Source organism: Callorhinus ursinus, unplaced genomic scaffold (assembly GCF_003265705.2).
Source record: "Callorhinus ursinus isolate GAN/ISIS: 27379988/994484 unplaced genomic scaffold, GSC_fseal_2.0 scaffold5, whole genome shotgun sequence".
In the NCBI taxonomy this organism is placed as follows: Eukaryota; Metazoa; Chordata; class Mammalia; order Carnivora; family Otariidae; genus Callorhinus; species Callorhinus ursinus.
Genome location: NW_027397067.1, coordinates 54,417,119 through 54,438,600, shown reverse-complemented (window position 1 = coordinate 54,438,600; position 21,482 = coordinate 54,417,119). Strand labels below are relative to the sequence as shown.

Genomic DNA, 21,482 nt, shown 5'->3' with positions numbered 1-21,482 from the left:
GGGAGGGAGAGAGAGAGAGAGAGAGAGAGAGAGAGATTAAGGGAGAATAGAAAAGTGTTAACTTTTTAACAAGACTCAGGTGGACCCAAAAAGACCTGTATAGGAAGAAAAGAAAGGCTGGATTTAAATATAGGTAAGTGTCAGGTCAGGGTACGTAGCTGAAGGATACATTTCACAGTTAGGTTAGGTGCCCCTTGACGCTTCCTCTGTCATACCACATGACCAACCTGGTTTTTAAATTTGATATTTAGTTACCTGAATCCCCAGTAGACTGTAAGCCTCATGAAGGCAGGCACAGTATATTTCCCTGCACTATACCAGACGTATAGCAGTTGCTTAATAAGTATTCATTGAAATCTGGTAGAAGGCATAATTATGAGAACAGGACAAGTATTTTTATCCATTTAATAAAATTTATTGAGAGCAGGTTCTGTGTTAGTTGGGAGAATAAAACAACTAGAACAGTACCCAATATTCAACTTAACAGGCTTATTAAATGAAAGAAACATTCCTGTCCTTGAGAGTTCAGCGTCTCTAAATGTCAAAAAGAGTAATCTCTATAATAGAACCATGACTCCAGTGCTGTGGGAGCTAGAAGAGAGATCTCTTGCTAGGAAAATCAGAAAATGCTCCACTCATGAATTGGCAGTTGCAAGCCCTGAGAAAAACCAGCAGCCCAGTTTGGAGTCAAGAAGGAACTTAGCCCAAAGCCACACACCCACATTTCCCAGGACTACAACTGGACAGGAGCCACCACCCCACCCTACTGGGGTGGTATTGAGAAAGCACCAGTCTCCTCCCACTGACCCAGGGGAGACCAGGTGCACTTCAGGTATGCAAGGCTGCTGAGTAAGCCTGTATTGGCAGGTGGCTTTGCAGGCCCCGGGCACACTAACCGCTCCACACGTCCCCTGCCGCTCAGCTTGGCCGTCTCCCGCTTCGGGGATACAGTGCAGGAGAGAGACGCCTGCCCCAGCTGCTCCTCACACAGCTAGACAGTCAGAGTGCCCCAGTCTGGGGTTACATCCTCTGGCTGACTGCTCTCTTTTCTTTAATTTTTATTTGCATATGGTTGACATATCATGTTACATTAGTTTCAAGCGTACAACATAGTAGTTCAGCAACTCTGTACCTTATGCTATGCTCACAAGTGTAGCTACCATCTGTCACTATGCAGTGCTGCTACAATACCATCGATTATATTCCCTGTGCTGGACCTTTTATCCCTGCGACTTGTTCATTCCATAACTGGCAGCCTATAGCTCCCACTGCCCTTCACCATTTTTCCCATCCCCCCATGACCTCCCCTCTGGCAACCACCAGTTTGTTCTCTGTATTTGTAAGTCTGAATGACGGCCCTCTATTTTTAGGGAACCCAGACCAAGCTTTGCAGTGCATACCAGTGCTCAGCTGTGGGCTCATCCAGCACTCACCCCCATCCCTGCAGAAACTCATCCTTCAGGCTTTTCCCTGCTCAGTGTGAATTTTCCTGGGGCCCCTCCTCTCTCCTGGCTGGCTCAGGCTTTATTCTGTCTTCTTTTGTTTGGGTGCTCTTACAGTTAGCATGCCTCGAAGACACCAAACTGACCCTCAGAATTCTTGGGTCTGTGGACCCTAACCCACCCTTCTATTTATTCTGAGGTGTTTGTGAGAATTATATTTTTAACGCTAATTATTGTATCTTTTTAAACTCAAAAGTAATAAAAATATGCAAACACATTGAGTGGATGTAATCACACTTACAGGATTTATTTTGTTTAGCTTTTTGCCAAAGTGAGATCATGCTATATTGATCTGTGATCCTTTCTGTTTATTTGTTAAATGGATATTTATTGAACATCTGTTGTGGGCAGGGCACTATCCCAGGAGCTGATCTAGAGAGATGGACAATCGTGACAGAACTTTTGCCCTCCAGGAATGTGTATCCAGGTAGTACCTGTACGTGTCCTTGCTTGTCAGCACAGAGAGGTCCCCTCACTTGTGATGATGGCACGTAATTCACCCTAGAGAGGGCCATCACATATTCGGCCATTCTCCTGCAGATGGACATTTTGTCTATGGGGCTAACCTTCAAAATTCACAATCTTATTTTATGAATATCACTGGAATTAGACTGTTATATGAGCATATTTCTCTTTCTCTGTTCCCTTTTTTAAACAAAGTAAATACCATGATACACATATATTACCTAAAACAATTTTTTTTTCAAATAGAAAAAACCCAAATGTAGCAATTGCAGGAACTATGAGTATTGTTTTTTTCCTTAACTTTCTTCCATTTGTATCCCTTATTTCTTCTTGACTATCACTATGTTCAAATTCTCAATGTGAGAAAAATAGAACAGAAAGGGAAAATATTTACATTGCTACAAGACAGCTAACTAGTTCAGGTGTCCGTAGAGTGGTTGGCAGTGTCCTTGTTATAAAGTTTTCAAGAGATTACGAGATAGCTTCTTGGTCTGTGTCTTTGTCTCTCTCTCCTCTTTCCTTCTGACCCTGCTAGTTCTCCTTCCGTCTCCCCATCTCCCTCTGCCATCTTCTCCCATCAAGGAACCTAAAAAATAAATAAATAACTGAGTCTTTAGGAAGGCATGGCTTAGACATTGCAGATAAACTAATATTGCTAAGGAGAGAAAAGGCCAGATGTATTAGTTTCATGCTTATTTTGGAAAGATCATAACCTTACAAAGGACAGAGCAAGAGAAATGGAAGCTTGCGGGACAGATTCCCTCCCCACAGCCCCTGCCAGGCGTACTTGTCTTGGGGCAGTGACACAGCCACCCTCTTCCCCAGTTTCCACACCAGCTCCTCCCTCACCAGAACTCCTCCAGAGATTCTTTCCTCGCACTACATTCACTAGTTGGACCAAGATGTTTTCCTCTCCAAATTCCTTCCCCTCTGGCTGCTAACACAAATCAAACTTGAAGCTTGGTTAAAAAAAACAAAAACAAAAAATAAAAAAAAACACCACTAGGGGCGCCTGGGTGGCTCAGTTGGTTAAGCGACTGCCTTCGGCTCAGGTCATGGTCCCAGGGTCCTGGAATCGAGTCCTGCATCGGGCTCCCTGCTCAGCGGGAAGCCTGCTTCTCCCTCTCCCACTCCCCCTGCTCGTGTTCCCTCTCTCGCTGTCTCTCTCTCTCTCTCTCTCTCTCTCTCTCTCTCTCTCTCTCTGTCAATTAAATAAATAAAATCTTTAAAAAAAAAAATACAAATAGAGGCCTTTGTTTCCAAGACAGCATGTGTCCTGTGAAGAAATGGGAGACTTACCTCCCTTCACTTTGCGTCTTCCTCTATTGCTGAGGCCTGTGCCAACATGACATAAGAGAGCACTCGAAGCTCCAAAATAGCTCAGAAATCCCAGGAATGTTTACATGTGAGATGATTATTTTGTCTCCAAGAAACCAGGGAGACATTCATTAAATAATTACTCCTCTCTCCATTTTTATAGATGTAGGTGACAAGTCTTGGAGGAAGGGTTTCATTTGCATTCCTTCCCCAACTCATTTCCATCAGCTCACACATGCAATCACTCGCGTATACACACCCTTAAAAGAAAATAAGCTGCCTTTGACCTCTCATCTCCTTGTGCCTGCCATCATGTTTCTCTGCTTCTCCTCACAGCAAAACTCCATCATTTGCCCTTGTCAAGCATGTGGGTGACCAAACTAGCAGATCTTTCCCTTGTCTGCCTTCATTTCCTTGACTTCTCAGCAGCACTCAACACAATTGAACAGGCCTGTACCTTAGGAAGGATTTTCCTCCTCAGCCTCTGTGGTCCCAACTCTTAGAGGTTCAAGGGGCGCCTGGGTGGCTCAGTCGTTAAACCAACTCTTAGAGGTTCCTCCTGCTTCTGAAGTCACTCCTTGGGCACCATGGCTGGCTCCCGCACTCTCCCTGTCCCCACAGTATCACATTACCCTCTTCTCCTGGCCTCCCCAATGGTGGCCATCTTTAAATTGCTCAGCTGTTGGTTGGTGATGTTCCCAGCCTGTACCCTGAGCTTCCATCTCTCACATCCAACTGCCTACTTGATATCTTCAAGGTCCTTGTTAATTTGTGCTTCAAATTTAACATATCAAAAACAATTTTTTTAGAGAGAGAGAGAGAGCATGAGGTGGGGGAAGGGCAGAGAGAGCGGGGGAGAGAGAATCTCAAGCAGACTCCACACTCAGCACAGACCCTGATGCGGGGCTTGGTCTTACAACCCTGAGATCATGACCTGAGCTGAAGTCAAGAGTCAGTCACTTAACTGACTGAGCCAGCCAGGCACCCCTCAAAAACAGAATTCTTGGCTTCAGCCCCTACACACTCAGAAACCCATTTTTTTCTAACTCAGAAATGACCACCATGGGCCAGTTGCTTATGCAAGAAACCTTAAAGACATCCTTGATTTCCCTATTTTTCACTATCATGAGTTAAATGCTTTGGATTATTTTTCCAAAATATATCCGAAATCCATCTACTTTCTTCAATTTTCCCTGTCACACCACTGTCATCTCTGATTTCCACGATGGCAGGGGCCTCTGCACATTTACTGGCCTCAGCTCGTTCATTCCCAAACCGCAGCACAGTGCTTAAGAAGGAAGCTTTGGAGTTAGGCTGTTTGGATTCTTATCACGGCTCAACCGCTTACTGCCGCCTCAGGCGGGTGGCGTAAACGTTCGTACTAGTTTTATATGCCCTCTGCAAAGCAAGATGATACTAGTGCCCGTCTCAAAGGGGTATTAGACTCCCTTAATTAAGACCTGTGTTAAGTGTCTGGAACATGCCTGGTACTCAGTAGGCACTCAGTAAATATTAGCCAGATATACTATCACTACTACAGTCTCTTCTCCCACAAACCAAATTGTTGTCATCTGCTTAATGCACATTATGGATTCTGTTGCACTTAACATAAACTTAGGATGCCTGGTCTAAGGTCCTGCGTGTGCTCCGGCGTCTACGTCCCTTCGGCCTCATCAGTCCTCTCTCCCTCTCAGCCTTCCGGTTTCCTCAATGCACCAAACTCCTTGTTGTTCCTTCTGCCTGAAGTTCTTTTCCTTGCCTTTTCCATGATCCGTTCCTTCTCATTTTTTGGGTCTCAGCTCAGATTACCTCCTCAGGGCCTTCCATGACAACCTGTCTAAAGAAGTACCTTCCCACCCCCCACCTAGCTAGTCCATATAATATTACCCAGTTTGTTTCATTAATGGTACATCACAATCAAATATCTTCTGTATGTATTTCTTGTTTTACTTGCTTATTAACTGTCTCTTTCCACCACCAGAATGTAAACTTCTTCAGGACAAGGCTCTTAGGGAGTCTTGATCATCATCATATCCCTAATATCTAGAAGGCTATCTGGTACATAATAAGAAATTAGTAATTATTTGTGGAAAGAATTGATGGGTGGGGGGCAGGTGGGGTGGATGTATGGATGGATGGTTGGATGAATGGACAGATGGATGGATGGATGGATGGATGGATGGATAGGCTTCTTGCACTTCAACATTTACTATTGGGTAGTGTCACATTGCACAATACTAAAGCAAAATTAGCGTAGAGCCTTGTAGACTTGTGAATTCTCGCTCCAAAAAGATGCTAAAATTAGGTAAAGGATAAGAAGTTCAGATTTTCCTGTTCAAAACCTAGAATACAAAATTTTCTAAATGGCAAGCATTATATGGTTACTGTGTTGAAGCAAGAATATTGGAAAACTAGAACTAGCTAGAATTTCTTGCCTCAAATTTTTGTGGCCTGTTTATTATGGGATGGCTTCTAACAGCTTCCTTTGTCTGTTTTTAATTTGAGCCATTCCAGAATTGCTGCTGTTTCCTCTTGGAACAAACATAGGTAGAAAATTTTAGAAAGAAACTAGCTTGCAGTGGTGGAAAAAATGGACTTTAGAGTCCAGCAAACCTGAGTATGAATCTTGAGTCAGTTACTTAGTAGCCATGTGATTGTGGAATCCTTAACCTCTCTGAGCTTCAGTTGTCTCAGCTATAAAATAAAATATTATTAAAAATTAGTGTTGGGCGCCTGGGTGGCTCAGTTGTTTAAGCGACTGCCTTTGGCTCGGGTCATGATCCCAGATTCCTGGGATCGAGTCCCGCCTGGGGCTCCCAGCTCAGCGGGGAGCCTGCTTCTCCCTCTGACCCTCTCCCCTCTCATGCTTTTTCTCTCTCTCTCTCCCAAACAAATAAATAACATCTTTAAAATAAAATTTTTTAAAAAATAAAATAAAAATTAATGTTAAGTGATAGCTACTCATAAACATCACTTTTCTTATTTTACCTACATCCTTTCAGTGCATTTGAATGGTTTGTGGTAAGAATTTCACCAGATTCAGATTAACCATGAGTTTAAGCTGTGACATTTTATGTCTCTATCAGACTGTCTTGAGAAATGTCAGTATCTGGAGCAGAAAGAATACAAACACCTATACCAGTGTTTGGCACATAGGAGATAATAAATATTTGTTGAATGGTTGAATAAGTAGTCTGTATATGCTTTGGTCATTCAAGAGAATCAACTAAATTTCCCTATAGTTTAAAGTGATGTTTCCTTAGAATAGCAATGATTTTGTCCTCCAAATTATGCAACTGAACATTGAACAGCATCAAACCATAACTGAATGTTTCAAGACATTATGGCACAAAACCACGTTTTCTTCTCCATGATGTTATTTTTAAGTACATCTTCTGGAATTGTTTAGTTCAGCATTTTGGAAAACAAATGAGTTCTGAGATCTAAATTCAAAAGTGAACCAGAAGTTTTAGAAATGTTTCTTGGACTTTGAAGAAATATTGTATTTGTAATCTTTAGAACCTCGTGTTTTATTCTTGTATGTAATTGGTGCAAGGATGTTGAAGTGGAGACTTGGTCATCATAATTGCCACCAAAAGTTTGATGACACTGATTGGTAGGCACTTAAGTGCCTACACAGGGAAATTATGTAATACACACATGCACACGTACACACGCACATAAACTTTGGGCAATCTTAATATTTTAAAATGTGGATTTTAAATGTATATATACACAAAAGCATATACATATTCACTTTGCAAAAACTATTCATTGCTTTCAAAATTTTATCAAAAAAGCATTGCAAAGTAATGTGGAAAGAATAGACTTCTTAAAATTAAAAAAAATAATAAAGTTAGTATTTAACCTCACACTGCATTTTAAAATGAATTCCAGATGGATTAAACTTATTTATTTATTTAGATTGTATTTGTTTATTCATTTGCGAGAGAGACAAAGAGGGAGAGAGAGAAAGAGAGCACAAGCGGGGGGAGCGGCAGGCAGAGGGAGAGGGAGAAGCAGGCTTCCTGCTGAGCTGGGAGCCTGATGTGGGGCTCCATCCCAGGACCTGGAGATCATGACCTGAGCCGAAGGCAGCTGCTTAACCATTTGAGCCACCCAGGAGCCTGAGATGGATTAAATTTATATGAAGAGTGAAACTATAAATATCTAGAAGAAAGTATAAGTAAATATTTAATTGATTTTAGAGTGAAGGATATTCTAAGTATTAAAACATTGGAAAAAATCACCAAGGAAAATATGGAGAGATTTGACAACTAGAAATAGAAAAAGGTTTAAATGTCAAAACATAAATAAAATATAAAAAAAAATGTCAAAACATTATAAATTAAAAACAAACAAACTCAGTGAAACATAATGCTTTTCATATATAAGGATTTCTTACAGATCGGTAAGAAATCCTTAATATCTTAGTAGAAAAATTGTCAAACTAACAATTCATAGAATAAGCAAAAAAGGCCAGCACACCTATGAAAGACATTAAGCCTCACTAATAATTAAATATGTGCAAACTAAAACATCAAAAATATATTTTTCATTAAGTTGGCAAAAATGCAAACAAATAGTATTCAATATTGGCAGGACTTTTCTAAGTGGGATACTGTCATTCAATAATAAGAATTTAAGTTGTCTCAAACTTCTTTGAAGGCTTAGTAATTCCACTTGGGATATACATTCCATGGGATAATAAAAAATTTGACCAAAGATTTATTTTTTTATTTTTTATTTTTATTTTTTGAGAGAACGAGCTCGCATGCATGTAAGTGGAGTGAGGTGGGCAGCGGGAGAGGAAGAGAGAGAATCTTAAGCAGGCTTCACACCCAGCGTGTGAGCCCAACATGGGGCTTGATCTTGTGACACTGAGATCATGACCTGTGCTGAAATCAATTAACTGACTGAGCCACCCAGGCACCTAAAGATTTGTTTTTAAAAAATGTTATTAAAACAATTTCAATAATAGGACAACATTGGAAACAACCTAAGAAATGCTACAAGATGGAATTGATTTTTAGGTGATATGTTTATAATCTATTTTAAAAATTGCTCATTAAAATGTTTTTTGAGAAATTAAATAAAATGTGAATCTTTTTAAAACATACTCAAAAACAGAATATTACAATGAATTCACATATACTGCTTTTGTCCAGATTAAGTAATGACAGGATATCGTCATATTTGCTACATCTATTCCTTTTTTTTTTTACTTTGCTGAAGCATTTTAAAAAGCAAATCTCCAGACATCATGTCATTTCATATCCATCTACACACCTCAGCCTGCATTTCTTTAAAAACTGGACATTTTCTTACATAATCATAGTGCCATTTTCATTACTACACAATTAACATAATTCCTTGGTATGATAGAGAACATGGAAATAACCGCAGTTGTCTTGAAGGTGTCCGTTTGCTTCCTCATAGCATTTAACCCAGAGGCCGAGAAACTTTTTCGGTACAAAATAGTAAATATTTACAACTTTGCTAGCTGATGATCTGTGTCACAATTATTCAACTCTGCCCTTGTAGCTTGATAGCCACAGTGGACAATATCTAAAGGATTCAACATGGCTGTGTTCCAATAACATTCTGTCTACAAAAGTGGGCAGCAAGCAGAATTTGCCTGCAGGTTGCGGCTTGCCAGCCCCTGATTTGACTCATTACTCTCTATTCTCTATATATTTTAGAAGGTGGACATTGGCTTTAAAGCTTGGTTAGATGCAGGGGAAATTTTTATGGCAAGAATACTTCATGGGGAACGCTGAGTGTTTCATGTGGCAACCCATCAGAAGGTACATAATGTCCGTGATCCCACCCTTGGTGATGCTGAGAATGGGTGCACATGGGTAAGGCCTGAGCCCTTCACTGTAAATTCTCTATCAGACTATTGTCTAATGGTTCCATCCATTATGTGGTTCTCTAAATCAATTATTTCATTAGAAATAATTACAAAATAGTAACTTTCTGTTTCCCTTATTCCATCTATTTTCATTAACCAGATGCTTCCGTAAGGAAGAACTTTGTAACATCAATGAAGGGTTTCAGTTATACTGAAACATAGTTTGTATAGGAATGGTTTTTCAATCAGGACTTACCCTAGTTCTTTCTTTCCTTTTAATTACCAAATTTCAATACAAAGAATTGGTCCCTGGGCCACTGCCAATGAGCTCCAGTGCTTTGGGATTCTTTTAGGTGGAAGGGGTCTTTCTTTCCTTCTTTAGTTTCACTTTTTTGTATGACCATGGCTCACAGATTTTTTTTTTTTTTGGGGGGGGGGATATGCAGTGGTTATCAGTCAGTTGCATTAGTTGTTTGTTTTCTCTGATGCTCAAATTATTCCATCTTTGGCAATGTGGGCCCTTTTGTGTTGGCTCCTGTCAGTCTTTAATAGCTTCTTTCTTTATAGCCTAAGTTCCACAGGAAAGTGCTCAGTAACAGAGTAATGAAACCGAATATACTGTATGTTGAAGCAAAGCAAAAAGCAAGTGAGCAAGTAAACCATATGCATAATTAAAAAATCAAGACGTAGGCCGGATTGTTCAATATTTTTCTGGGTACCACAGTTTTAGGAAACTGTTGTCCTTTTATTTTCTCTTTCCTTCTTTATACTCTTTTGCACTCTATCTAGATCCTCTGCATTAAGAATTATTACTTTGATAATATCAAAGATTAAGTTAAAATTTTAACAACCCCAACAGATTTCCTTTAATTCAGCAAGTTCCTTTAGTGCATTTAAAATAAGATACAAATTATTTTAAAAGATACATCTTTTTTCAGAATTGTAAGTAGAGTAATTGTCCAATTATTAACTATATCCCATATTCTCAAAGAGCTTGTAAAGAGAGAGGAAAAATAGATTAAAAAACATTTTTTAAACCACCTCCAGGCTACAAAATTATAATAGATGCCTATTTCTCTCATCTGTCCTTACAGACTTTAACCTTTTTATTCCTTAACAACAATTTGGAAACTATTTAGTAGGTACATTTCTTACAGCACTTGAGATGGGCCACAACTTCTGGGACTTCCTGGATCTCTGAGTATTCTTTCTGTATCCTTCATCCTGTGTGTTGACAGATTCAAAGCAAATGAACAACAAGAACAAAATAACCTATTCCTTGGTGTAAATCAAGGAGGAAATGTAAATTAGTCTCCTTCCCTATAGATGGTGATCAAAAATAGCCTTAATAAGGGTCAGTTTTACCCGTGCTCCACCAGGGACCATCCTGGGCCCATTGAAGTGGGATTTAAAAATTAATGACCCCAGAAGGAAGTTATCCTATATTTTCAGACGGACCACAACGTATATAACATGAAACGTGGTCCTGTTTTATTTTATTTATTTATTTATTTTTAAAGATTTTTTTTTAATTTATTTGAGAGAGAGAGAGAGAGAGATCACAAGCAGGGGGAGGGGCAGGAGAGGGAGAAGTGGACTCCCTGCTGCGCAGGACCTCAAGATCATGACCAGAACCTAAGGTGGATGCTTAGCCGACTGAGCTACCCAGGCACCCCTGTTTTATGTTTTTTTTTTTTAATGAAGTTATACTGACCATGAATAATGAAGAAGTGTAAAAGCTCAATTATGCAAGCACTGAGGGAGGCTGTGTGTGTGTGTGTATATTTTAAAAGAAAAACTCCTCTCTCTCCAGGGACTGACAGTCTTCCACATGCTCTTCCTAAAGCCTTGCAGCAAAACTTCCCTCTGCCAAAACCAGGCTGAAATGTTCATGTTTTTCTCAGGCATTTTTCTGGAAATTTGAAACACTCCACACTTTTTGGGTAGATCATTCAGGATTTCTGTCATTTCCTGCCCTGAAATAGTTTCCTCATGGTGTCCTATTAGAATTTTTTGTAATTGATAATTTCTTTATACTAACATAATAAAAGCCATAATTATAAATATTGTAGTTATAAATCTATGGATTCCACAGGACAAATTGAGCTAGTAGCAACAGGAAACAGAAGGCATACTCAAAGGGTTTAACCGAAGTGGGTTTAATAAATAAATCTGTTTTGTGTTTTTTTTTTTTTAAGATTTTATTTGACGGAGAGAGAGAGAACAAGCAGGGAGAGCTTCAGGCAGAAGGAGAGGGAGAAGCAGGCTTCCTGCTGAGCAGGGAGCCCGATGCGGGGCTCGATCCCAGGACCCTGGGATCATGACCTGAGTCCGAGGCAGACACTTAACCGACTGAGCCACCCAGGCACCCCAATAAATCTGTTTAATATGTGCTTGATCCACATGTAGTTTGGCACATAGTAAGATTAGACATGAGTAACCAAGGAGCATCAACTTGGCTTTAGTCTTCTTAGAATCTTGGAGTAAATGTGAAGGAAACATATTTTACATAGAATTTTGGGAAGGAGTATTGCTTTCATCTGGACTAGCAGTTTGCTTCCAGCTGTGACCATGAAGTTGAAAAGGTGGAGGAGAAGGGAAGGGGAGGGAAAGGGGGGAAGAAGCCTTAAACAAGACTTGCTGGAAAAAATGACCACTTTTTCAGTGCCGCACAGAGGAAAATACCTCAGGTGTCACAGGCTACCAGATGACTCCCTGGTCCATGAACCTTTGTTGCCTTTGCTCGGGTCTTACTTTGCATAAGTTAAAGTTTGTTCTCTCTAGTGGGAAAATCAATGCCCTTTCCTTTCCAAACTAGATACCTTTGTTAGTGTTGATCTCATCAGAAGAAACAAGGTGAATACCCCAAACTAGATACCTTTGTTAGTGTTGATCTCATCAGACAAGACAAGGTGAATACCCCAAACTTCTCTGATAACTCACCGATTTTCTTGAGTATGGATTTGCTTTAAGAAGCTTGCCGGTTTGCGTTGTAAGTGATATTTACCCAACTCCTTTGCTTATTTATAAGCTCCATCTGTATGGGGGCTGGGTATAATGCCTGTGGGCTGAGTCAATGCCAAGACTTAGCTTAACCAATGAAAGATTATGTCTGTATTCCCCTTGTTTCTCCCTCAATATGAAGCACGATATTAGACAGTTAGGAGATGTTGGGGGAACACGTTTATGTAGTGATTCAGATGCTGTACGAGGTACTGAAAGTTAGATTTTATTTAGGTCTTCATCTTCTCAGTCCCTTCCCCTGGAGATACTAGCTGTAAATATTGATGACTTGTGAAACACATATTCCAGGTAAAAAAAATTTCTGCTACCTTCCCTAAACTGCCACTATTCTAAATAATTCCGGGTCCCAATTTTTAACCAGACCCTAGCACTTAATTCTTGACATTATTAGTACTGAAAACTTGGCTTATACATATTCCTTCTCATTTAACTCTGGCAAAATGATAGTAGAACCAACAAAGCACATTTGCTTTCTATTTAGTTAAATTATAATCTTGACAGTGTTTCTCAATACTGGAAATTGATTTTGTCCCCTTGAGTCTGAGTGTTTTCAAGAAAGATTTCTTTTTAGGTTAGAGACTCTGAAGCACAGACTTTTATTTATTTGGACCATCTCTCTTTCAAAAGAAGTAATTTATGGAAGTGACTCATAAGGAAATAATTCTAAAGGCAATGGGTAATTTCGAATGATTAGACTGCGTTTGCTTGGGTTTATCTGCTTGGGGATCAGAATCAAGAAGGAGCCCCTCCTGAGGTGATGTTCAGGCCTCTGAGCCTTGTAAGAATGCTGGAATCTGTCTGAGGAATTAGCAGCTTTGCCCCTTTAGAGGGGAGCTGGGCTTTCTTTGGGTTGCAGCATGGGACATGCAAATGTCACAGAAAGGCAGGGAAAATAAGCGATGAAAGAGCTGAGCAGTAACCGCCAGGAGGGGCTCTTAGCCCCCTCCTTCATGGCCAGAGTTTCTTCCGGAGTTTGGTAAGGACAGGGGACTCTAAGTGAGCAGCAAAGGCAGAAGGCATGAGCAGGGCACTAAAAACTACTCGCTTCCAGAAATGCGTCAGTGAGGTCCTGTGGATACTAATATGTCCAACAGGAAAAAAAACAGAAGAAGAAGAATATTCAGAGAAATGAATCATTTTACCAGTGCCAAGTTCACTTTGTTCCAGAAACTGGGGCTATTTCATAATAAAATCTGAAATGAAAGCCAAAAATGAAGCAATGGCCATGATTTTTTTAGATGGATTCTAGTCATCTTTATTCAGGCAACCAGTATATTTTATTCATGCCTAGTTCTGTTTCTGTCTTTATTAAAGCTGTGGAGTTGAAGAGAGCCTTTCACAGATGGCAATTTTTCTTCCTTTAATATTCATAAAAGTGTAATAGTCCTAAAAGGTATTAGTACTAAAAGTCTCTGGGTTTTTTGTTGTGTTTTTTTTTTTTTTGTCTAGTGAGTTACTAAAGTAGCTCTGCCATCAAAATATTTCTGTATAATAGAGAATTATTTAGTAATGAATATTTACCACTAATTGACTATTTGGAGGAGACAGACTTTAAGTAATATTGATTTACTTTAAATCCCCATACAATTCTCATCAAAGTATAAATGAATTAACCAACCATCATGAATATTTAATAAATATGAAAAGCATTTATAGGAGGTCAGCGGTATGACTTTCCTGTTTGCCTCATAAGCATCTACTCAGGTCACTTCCTATCATGCATATTAGCTTATAATAATGACCATAGTAATAACCTATAACTTGAAAACTAAGGGGATATTTCTAATTTGAATATCATTTTCATTTTATCAGTTTATCCCAGACAGCAAGATACTGGATTGATATATTTTGGGGTGGGTATGTATGCTAATAAAACAGGATACTTAATAAAAAAAAAAAAACTTTTTTCCTGCTCCCTTGAACTTCAAAAGCCAGATCTCTTATCTATTAAACTCTGTTAACCAGTTGATGGGCCAAGTGATCAAAAACTGGGTGTGGTCAATAATATTCAAGTAACTTTTTTTTCCTAACACAAACAACTCTGAAGAGTTGTATGTGTTTACTCACAGTAATGCCCTTGGTTTGCTGTGGTGAACTCTTTATTACTAACTGCATCAAAAAAATCTACGAACAATTTTGACCCAAAAATATACTCCCTGAAGTGTTAAAACAGACAAACCTTTAAGTGTTGGCATGAAAGTTACGGAAATATTTGTGGTCCAAAAAGCTTAGAAGGTTTTGCTTTAAGATATGTTTTATGATACCCGTTATTTTCTTTGTTAACAAAATTGGCCAAAATATGGAAAATAAAAGGCGAGGCATCCGCAGGCGTCTACCCAGGTCCTCATAAGCAAAGTACGTTTTGTGTGAGTGCGCGTCTGCATGGCTTCTCTTTGCCATCATTGATTTCCTCCTCATTAAACACTTACTGAATCCTGTCTTCCAGATGACACAGGCTGTCCTAGCAGCCAGTCAGTGTCTCCTGTAAAGACGCCCTCTGATACTGGAAACAGCCCTGTTGGCTTTTGCCCTGGAAGTGATGAAGACTTTTCCAGAAAGAAATGCACAGTTGGAATGGTTGGTGAAGGAAGCATCCAGTCATCTCGATATAAGAAGGAACCAAAGTCAGGCCTTGTAAAGCCAGGTAAACGCACTCACTCTTCATACTTTTCTTAGAACAGTTATGACTGGAGTGATTTCACATTTGAAATGAAAAGCCTGTATATCAGGACAGGGAATACAGTACTGATGCTGTTTCAGTACCCAGAAACATCTTCCTTTTTTTAGGGAGGTAGGGCAGAGAGTGGAATGTTTTCTGTACTGATGGTTAATAATTGAATAAGATAGGGATGTATGTGCATTATAGAGGCATAGAAAAAGGAGCAAAGTTGGAGAAATGTAAAGTGGATGGTCTAACAGACATTTAAACTATGTAATTCTAGCATAAATTTTACTAAGAAATTACTTGGTACTGTCTAAAGTGCCCACAGATTATGAAAAGAACAGGTTATCTTGATGGGAATCTATAGGTGAGCAGACTGACTAACCTAGTGATTTTATTTGCTTTTAAAGAATTAAATATGAGTATGATGTTATATGTATACACATAGATGTTCAACAGTTACAAAATATAAGACGAAATGGAGATTTTTGTTGCATAAGATACCATGAACGCCAGAAAATGTCAATTCCCAGAATTGGCAGTATATAAATAAATATTTTATATCCCAGAAATATATGCAGTATATGAGCAAGTATAGTTTTAATAAAACTAAAGTTATAACTTTTAAGTAAAAGACCCTGAGCGTTGACATTGAGAGACAGCCTGTATATTGCATTATTTTCTTCAATACCCACAGTTAATGCTGTACATACTTATGAGCCTGAAAGGACAGATTAATGACTTTCATGAGTCCTCATTCCTTAACGTTTGTCTTCTCATTTTTTTGGTGATGGTATCATTGTGCAAGGAGCTATAGACGGTTTTTTTCAATGGAGCCAAGGCTTGGTCCTGTGTCCTCTTGCATCTCTGTCTGCTTTTGTTTTTCCTGAATAATTGATTTGCACAGCATATCTTAATGGATTATTCTTCATCTTGCTTTTGGTCAACCAAAGACAATGTTGTCTAGTCTCAGGGTAAAACTTAAACTGTGTGAGAAGGAAATCCCCTCGTTCCTAGGCTCCTGATAAACGGTAGTCATGATGAATTTGTGAACAGTCCTTTGCTTTGAAATAATATGAAAAAGAAAGGGAATGATACACAGTGGGGAAGCCAGCATATAAAAGAGAAAAATGGTTATTGTAAAAAGGGTGTTGGATACCTTCAATACCTGAGACGGAGACAGTGAGTTAAAGAGTATCATGTGATTAGAGCCAACAAATAAACCATTACCTGTGTACCCAAGAACGAGAATTGCCTCCTTCCCTCCTTCAGCTCAGTGGTTCTTTTTTAAATTGAGATACAATTCACATACCATAAAATTTACCCTTTTAAAGTATACAATTCACTGGTTTGTAGTATATTCAAAAATTATAGTTTTGAAAAAGTTTATTCAAAAAAATCTAATTTCAGAACATTTTTATCATCCCACAAAAGAAGCCCCTTGCCCATTAGCCCCTCTCCACTCTCCCTTCCTCCCAGTCCCTGGCAACCACTAACCTCTCTCTGTGTGGACCTGCCCAGTCTGGACATCCCATAGACATGGAATCGTACAGTATGTGGCCTTTCATATTTGGCTTCTTTCACTTAGCATAATGTTTTCAGAGTTCATCAATGTAGCATGCATTTGAATTTCATTCATTTTTATGGCTCCATATTATTCCATTGTATGGCTGTACCACACATTAAAATGGACTTTTTTTTTTTTTTGAGCAATTTTAGGTTTACATGACAACTGAATGGAGAGTACAGAGAGTTCTCACATACCTCTCCAGCACTGCTACCTCCAGCTTTTTCTTTATTAACATCTTGTCTTGGTGTGGTTATACCCCCCATTTTGTTTATCCATTCACAGATGATGGACATTTGTGTTGTTTCTTCTTCTTGGCTCTTACGAATAATGATGCTGTGAACATCCATGGAAAAGTTTTTTGTGAATATGCTTTCAGTTCTCTTGGGTATATGCCTAGGTAAGAGATTGATGAGTCATATGGTAACCACGCTGAACTCTTTGAGGAACTGCCAGACTTTTCCAAAATGACTGCACCATGTTACATTCCCACCAGCAACGTATGAGGGTTCCACTTTCTCCTCATCCTTGTTGACGGCTGTTACTGTCTTTTTTATTATACTTATTCTCATGAGTGTGAGGTGGTATTTCATAGTGTTTTGATTTACATTTCCTCAATGGCTGATGACAATGAGCATCTTTTCATGTGCTTATGGGCCATTTGTACATGTTCTTTGGAAAAATCTTCTCAATTTTCTTTTAACCTGAGAGTACTCACCAGTAGAATCTGTTTCTCTAACATATGGGATGTAAGTTTAAGAGCAGGAGCCTTGTCATCCCCTTTCTATTCCTACCACACAGAGTCCAGTGCATTGTGGGGGCTCGACAGCAAAGGTAGGCTGTGGGATTGAAAAGATAAAATGGTGCGGGAAAGAATGCCAGCTTCATGAATTGCAAAGAAAGTGTGACTTCACTGTGCAGGTATTGTAGGGTTTGAATGCAACTTAAAATTATTTCATTTTGGTTTCCCACGCCCCACCTCCCGCCTTATTCCAAAAACATTTTACAGTGGTGACAATACAAAGGAAGCAGGGATACAGGAGACAGGTATGGTGCAGCAAGAACAAACTAAGATTAAATGGAAGTTAAGATTATCATTGCCCTTCCTTGTTTCAATAATCATAAGAGAAATAATCAAATGTTAACATAAGGCTTAAAACCCTTTGTGTGTGTGCAGAATTCACACTGAGCAAGTCCTTAATCCTACAGTAGGTACTCAACTTGCTAAGGATCAGCCACTTGTCTTGCTGAGCATGTTTAAGGCCTTAGGTCATCCTGAAGAAAATGTAGACAAAAAATGAAGGGAGGGAGGAAAGAAGGAAGGAAGAACGGAAAAATGGGAGAAAACAAGAACAGTTCTTTGTGTTGTTTTAATTCATGGATCCTTTGAGAATCATGAAGGCCATGAAACCATGCTCTGGAAAAATACCCATACACACAAAATATCACTTACTGTTTCTGAGGTTTTTTGGACCTCCTTTCTTAGAAATTATGAATCCTAACTTAATGACCCTTGCCCAGAGGCAGAACCTGAAACATCACTTTTGTCAAACACCAACTTTTGTCACCAGAATTCTGATTTCCTTGCTCATAAGCATACATATCACCTAAGCAGCCTTTACCACGTGGTGTTTTTATTTATTTGCATTTAACCAAGGTCGAAGGGATCCCTAAAGCTTCTTTCTTAGTTGCCTAAAATTCCTAATGTCATCAATGAAAAAGTTGCTCGAGCTTTTGAGGAGGACCCAGTTCTGTACAGTAAGCTCTTTGTAGAAAAATCTGCACCATGACATATAGTTCTCTGAACTTTCAGCAGAATAGACCTGTCAGTCTCATAAATATGAAGAGAGGAAATCCTGGAAATGAGGCCCCCAGATGACTCCACAATTTATAAAATGCAGAGACATCATCTGTTAAACCACAAGAAGATAATGCTCTCAGGTTAAAATGTTCTCCCTCCTCCCCAGCCCCAAGTGACCGGCTCCCCTCAGCCCAAACCCATCCTCAGCTCTCTGTGTGCGCTCTACTTTTTTTAAAATAAATCAACTCGTTAAAACCAATACCAGTTTATTAAAATAGCAAGTAATTAGTGTCTCTTATACGGATGTTCTGGGCCTCTTCAACGTTAAATAACCCAAGCCCATTTAATTTTAGGTCCGTTGTTCTAGATTCTGGAAAACTGCTCTTCACCTCAAAAAGGAGTTCTTGAAATGCCCCTTTAGTCATTCAGATAAAGAGCTAAGATGCTCACTGAGCATCTGATGCAGAAGGAGAAGGAAGATCTGTCACAGGATGCTGGGAAAAGCTTAGGAAGTTGGGCTGAGCAAGCCTGCACCTTGCCAACTGGGCACCATGTGCACACAGCGTGCGAGACCTTCCTTCCTCAGGCAGGGCCTCAGGCAGGGCTTGTTCAGGAGCTTCTCAGAGGTGGTGAGCCTTCTGTCACTTTGGCTTCCATCACTTAATGCCTATGCAGATTTAATTAAAAATTGCCACCAAAGAGCAAAAGAAAACATCCCTACGGTCCAGCTGGATAATGGCTTTGCATTTTCATGGTTTCCTTTTATCTACCAGTCAATTCAGGAAACACTCAAGATGGAATTTCCAGAGCCTGATACAGTGCCTGTCATAAACTTGGTGTCCAGTAAATACTTAAATGAGAAACACAGTGTATACCATATACAAGGAATTGTGTTTGGCATGGGAAGAGCGTCGGAGAGACAGGGCAAAGAAGACCTCAGGGTCAGCCCTGCGTTTAGGGAGCTTATAACGGAAGCAGAATACCGTGTGATAAATTTGGCCTATGGTGCCGATCAGGAGGAAAGGAATGAAGGCATTCCGTCTGGGAGCTCTGAGGAATCCACGGTGGAAACAATCCTTCTCCCAGGTGCAGTTTGGTCAAGTTTGGCCTGCAGTCTTCCTGACGTTCCCACCCAGACCTGCAAGGCCTGACTGCATTACTGCACCAGTACATTAAATGACATTCCTGGGCCTCCTTTAATGTGGGTTTACTACTTGGTGTAGCTTAGTCCAGGGAAGAAAAAGACCTGGTGTCATTATTTTACAGAAAGAAATACTGAATTCTTTCACCACAAGGCTTGATGGAGAGCTGGGGAAACAATTACATGATTTAAACAAATAATCGGAAGACAAGAAAGGGAGAAAAAAAACACCGGCTGATCGAGGAGACAGATAAAGAGCAAATGGTTAGGGTCACTATAATTTAAAAGAAATCCACTTTTAGAAACTGAAATGTTGAAATCTGCATTTGAAAGATGTCACTGTGTGCCATCAACATTCAAACTAAGATAGTATTCCCTTGTCATCTGACACCACCGGGCTAAGGCAATTGGAGACCTGGCCAGATGAACTATAATAACCTCACAACAATAACAGAGGCCTGGTTACTTTTTAAAAAGGCTATTTCCCACATTCAAAGGCATATGCTAGAAAACTCAGAAGGCACCAACTAGGTTAGCAATTAATCGACACTGGTTCCTGTTGTAGATAGAGGCTCTTTCTCACACAGCGGATAGCTACAGATGTTCTTGTGCTTATCACGAGCTTGCTTTCACTTCAGAGTTAGTCAGGTGAGATCAAAGAGAGCTAGACAACTTACCTGAGAGAAACCATTCTTAAAATAACATGAGCTACCTAGAGGGGAGTTGAGAGCGGAGACATGCACAGCTTCTTCCCCAGGTTACTCAGCTTGGCTTGTCCTTGGGGGGAAAAGTGTGTGTCAGAGCCACCAGACTCCGGTGTCCAACATACTAGGTTCAAATCTTCATGCCACCACTTTATAACCATGTGTTCTTCAACTGCTTGTTATCTTCCCGAAACCTCGTATGCAGCATCTGTAGAATGGGTTGTTTCGAAGATCAAATAAACTAACGAATGTAAAGTGCCCATTGTTAGACCTGCCACAGAATAATTCCTCAGTAAATTGTTCATAGTGGTCCTTTGTAGCTCCTAAAATATACGTCACAAATTCCATGCACTTTCTTTACAAGGAAACCCTTTAAAACTCTCAGACAGAACCTGTGTTTATTTGAAACAGCATTCTAGCATGTCCTGGGCTCCTAATTCACATAAAATGGGAGCAGTGTTTGCTCCAGGAGGACACTGACAACAGTATGAAGTGACGGCTGATGGCTTGACAACGAAGAGATGGGAAAATATGAAAGAGCACACAAAAGACCGCTAAAAAGCACAGTGGCCTCTAAGTGTTTAAGTGCTTTGTAGCACTTTGTGCAGTAATTAATGTTCTAGAAACACACTGAGTCATTGTGATGGTGGAGTCGGCAGAAACTGATGTGTCTGAGGGCAGAAAAATGTCTCAAGCATTTTAGAAATATTTTCATAGAGTGGAAAAAATTAAAATTTTAGTGCTAAAAGATTTTGGTTCTATGGAAACTTCCAGCCTTCTTGGCAAGGTGGTATTTTTCTAATAGCTTATAATTACAATCAAAGGTCTTGCAGCAGCATAGCCCAGCCTCAAATAAAGGCTGTAATGTATTTTAGATACTGAAAACCTTATGAAAATATCTGGAAGGGCATATTGGATATAATTGTGGGGCTTGAATAACTCTCTGAAATTGGATTTAAAAATTTTTTAGCTAGAGGTGCCTGGATGGCTCACGCCCTAGAGCATGCGACTCCTGATCTAAGGGTTGTGAGTTCAAGCCCCACGTTGGGTGTAGAGATTACTTAAAAAAAATAAAATCTTTTTTTAAAAAAATTTTTAGCAAACATTTATGGAGCGCTAACTGTCCCCAGCAAAAGTCCAAGCATGTCACTCTTTAATCCTAACATCCATGGGAGAAAAGGATACCCTTGTCCCCTGTGTTACAGATAGAAAAACTCAGGCACAGAGAAGTTAAGTAACTTATCCAGGGTAGCACAGCTTGTAAGCAGATTTTAAACAGGGCAGTCTTGCTACTAACTCTTAACCATGGCACTGGTTGTAAAGTCCGCCTTCAAAGGAATAATTTTAATTACAATAAGGGAGCATGACAATTGAGAAAGATGTGATGAATAAGACGGAAATTATTTTTCTTTAATGTCTGTAGAGCCCTAAAAATTCTTACTAAT

The 21,482-nt window shown here is 39.6% G+C and overlaps 1 protein-coding gene across 7 annotated transcripts in view; it reads left to right on the top strand.

Annotated features, from left to right (window-relative positions):
- Positions 1-21,482, top strand: part of SYBU (syntabulin) — a 112,090-nt gene that overhangs the window by 51,759 nt on the left and 38,849 nt on the right. For all 7 annotated transcript variants that reach the window (XM_073893112.1, XM_073893111.1, XM_073893114.1 and 4 more), the window contains one exon: positions 14,609-14,806. In XM_073893112.1, the coding sequence (XP_073749213.1) occupies positions 14,609-14,806 (198 nt within the window). The remainder of the gene's footprint in view (positions 1-14,608; positions 14,807-21,482) is intronic.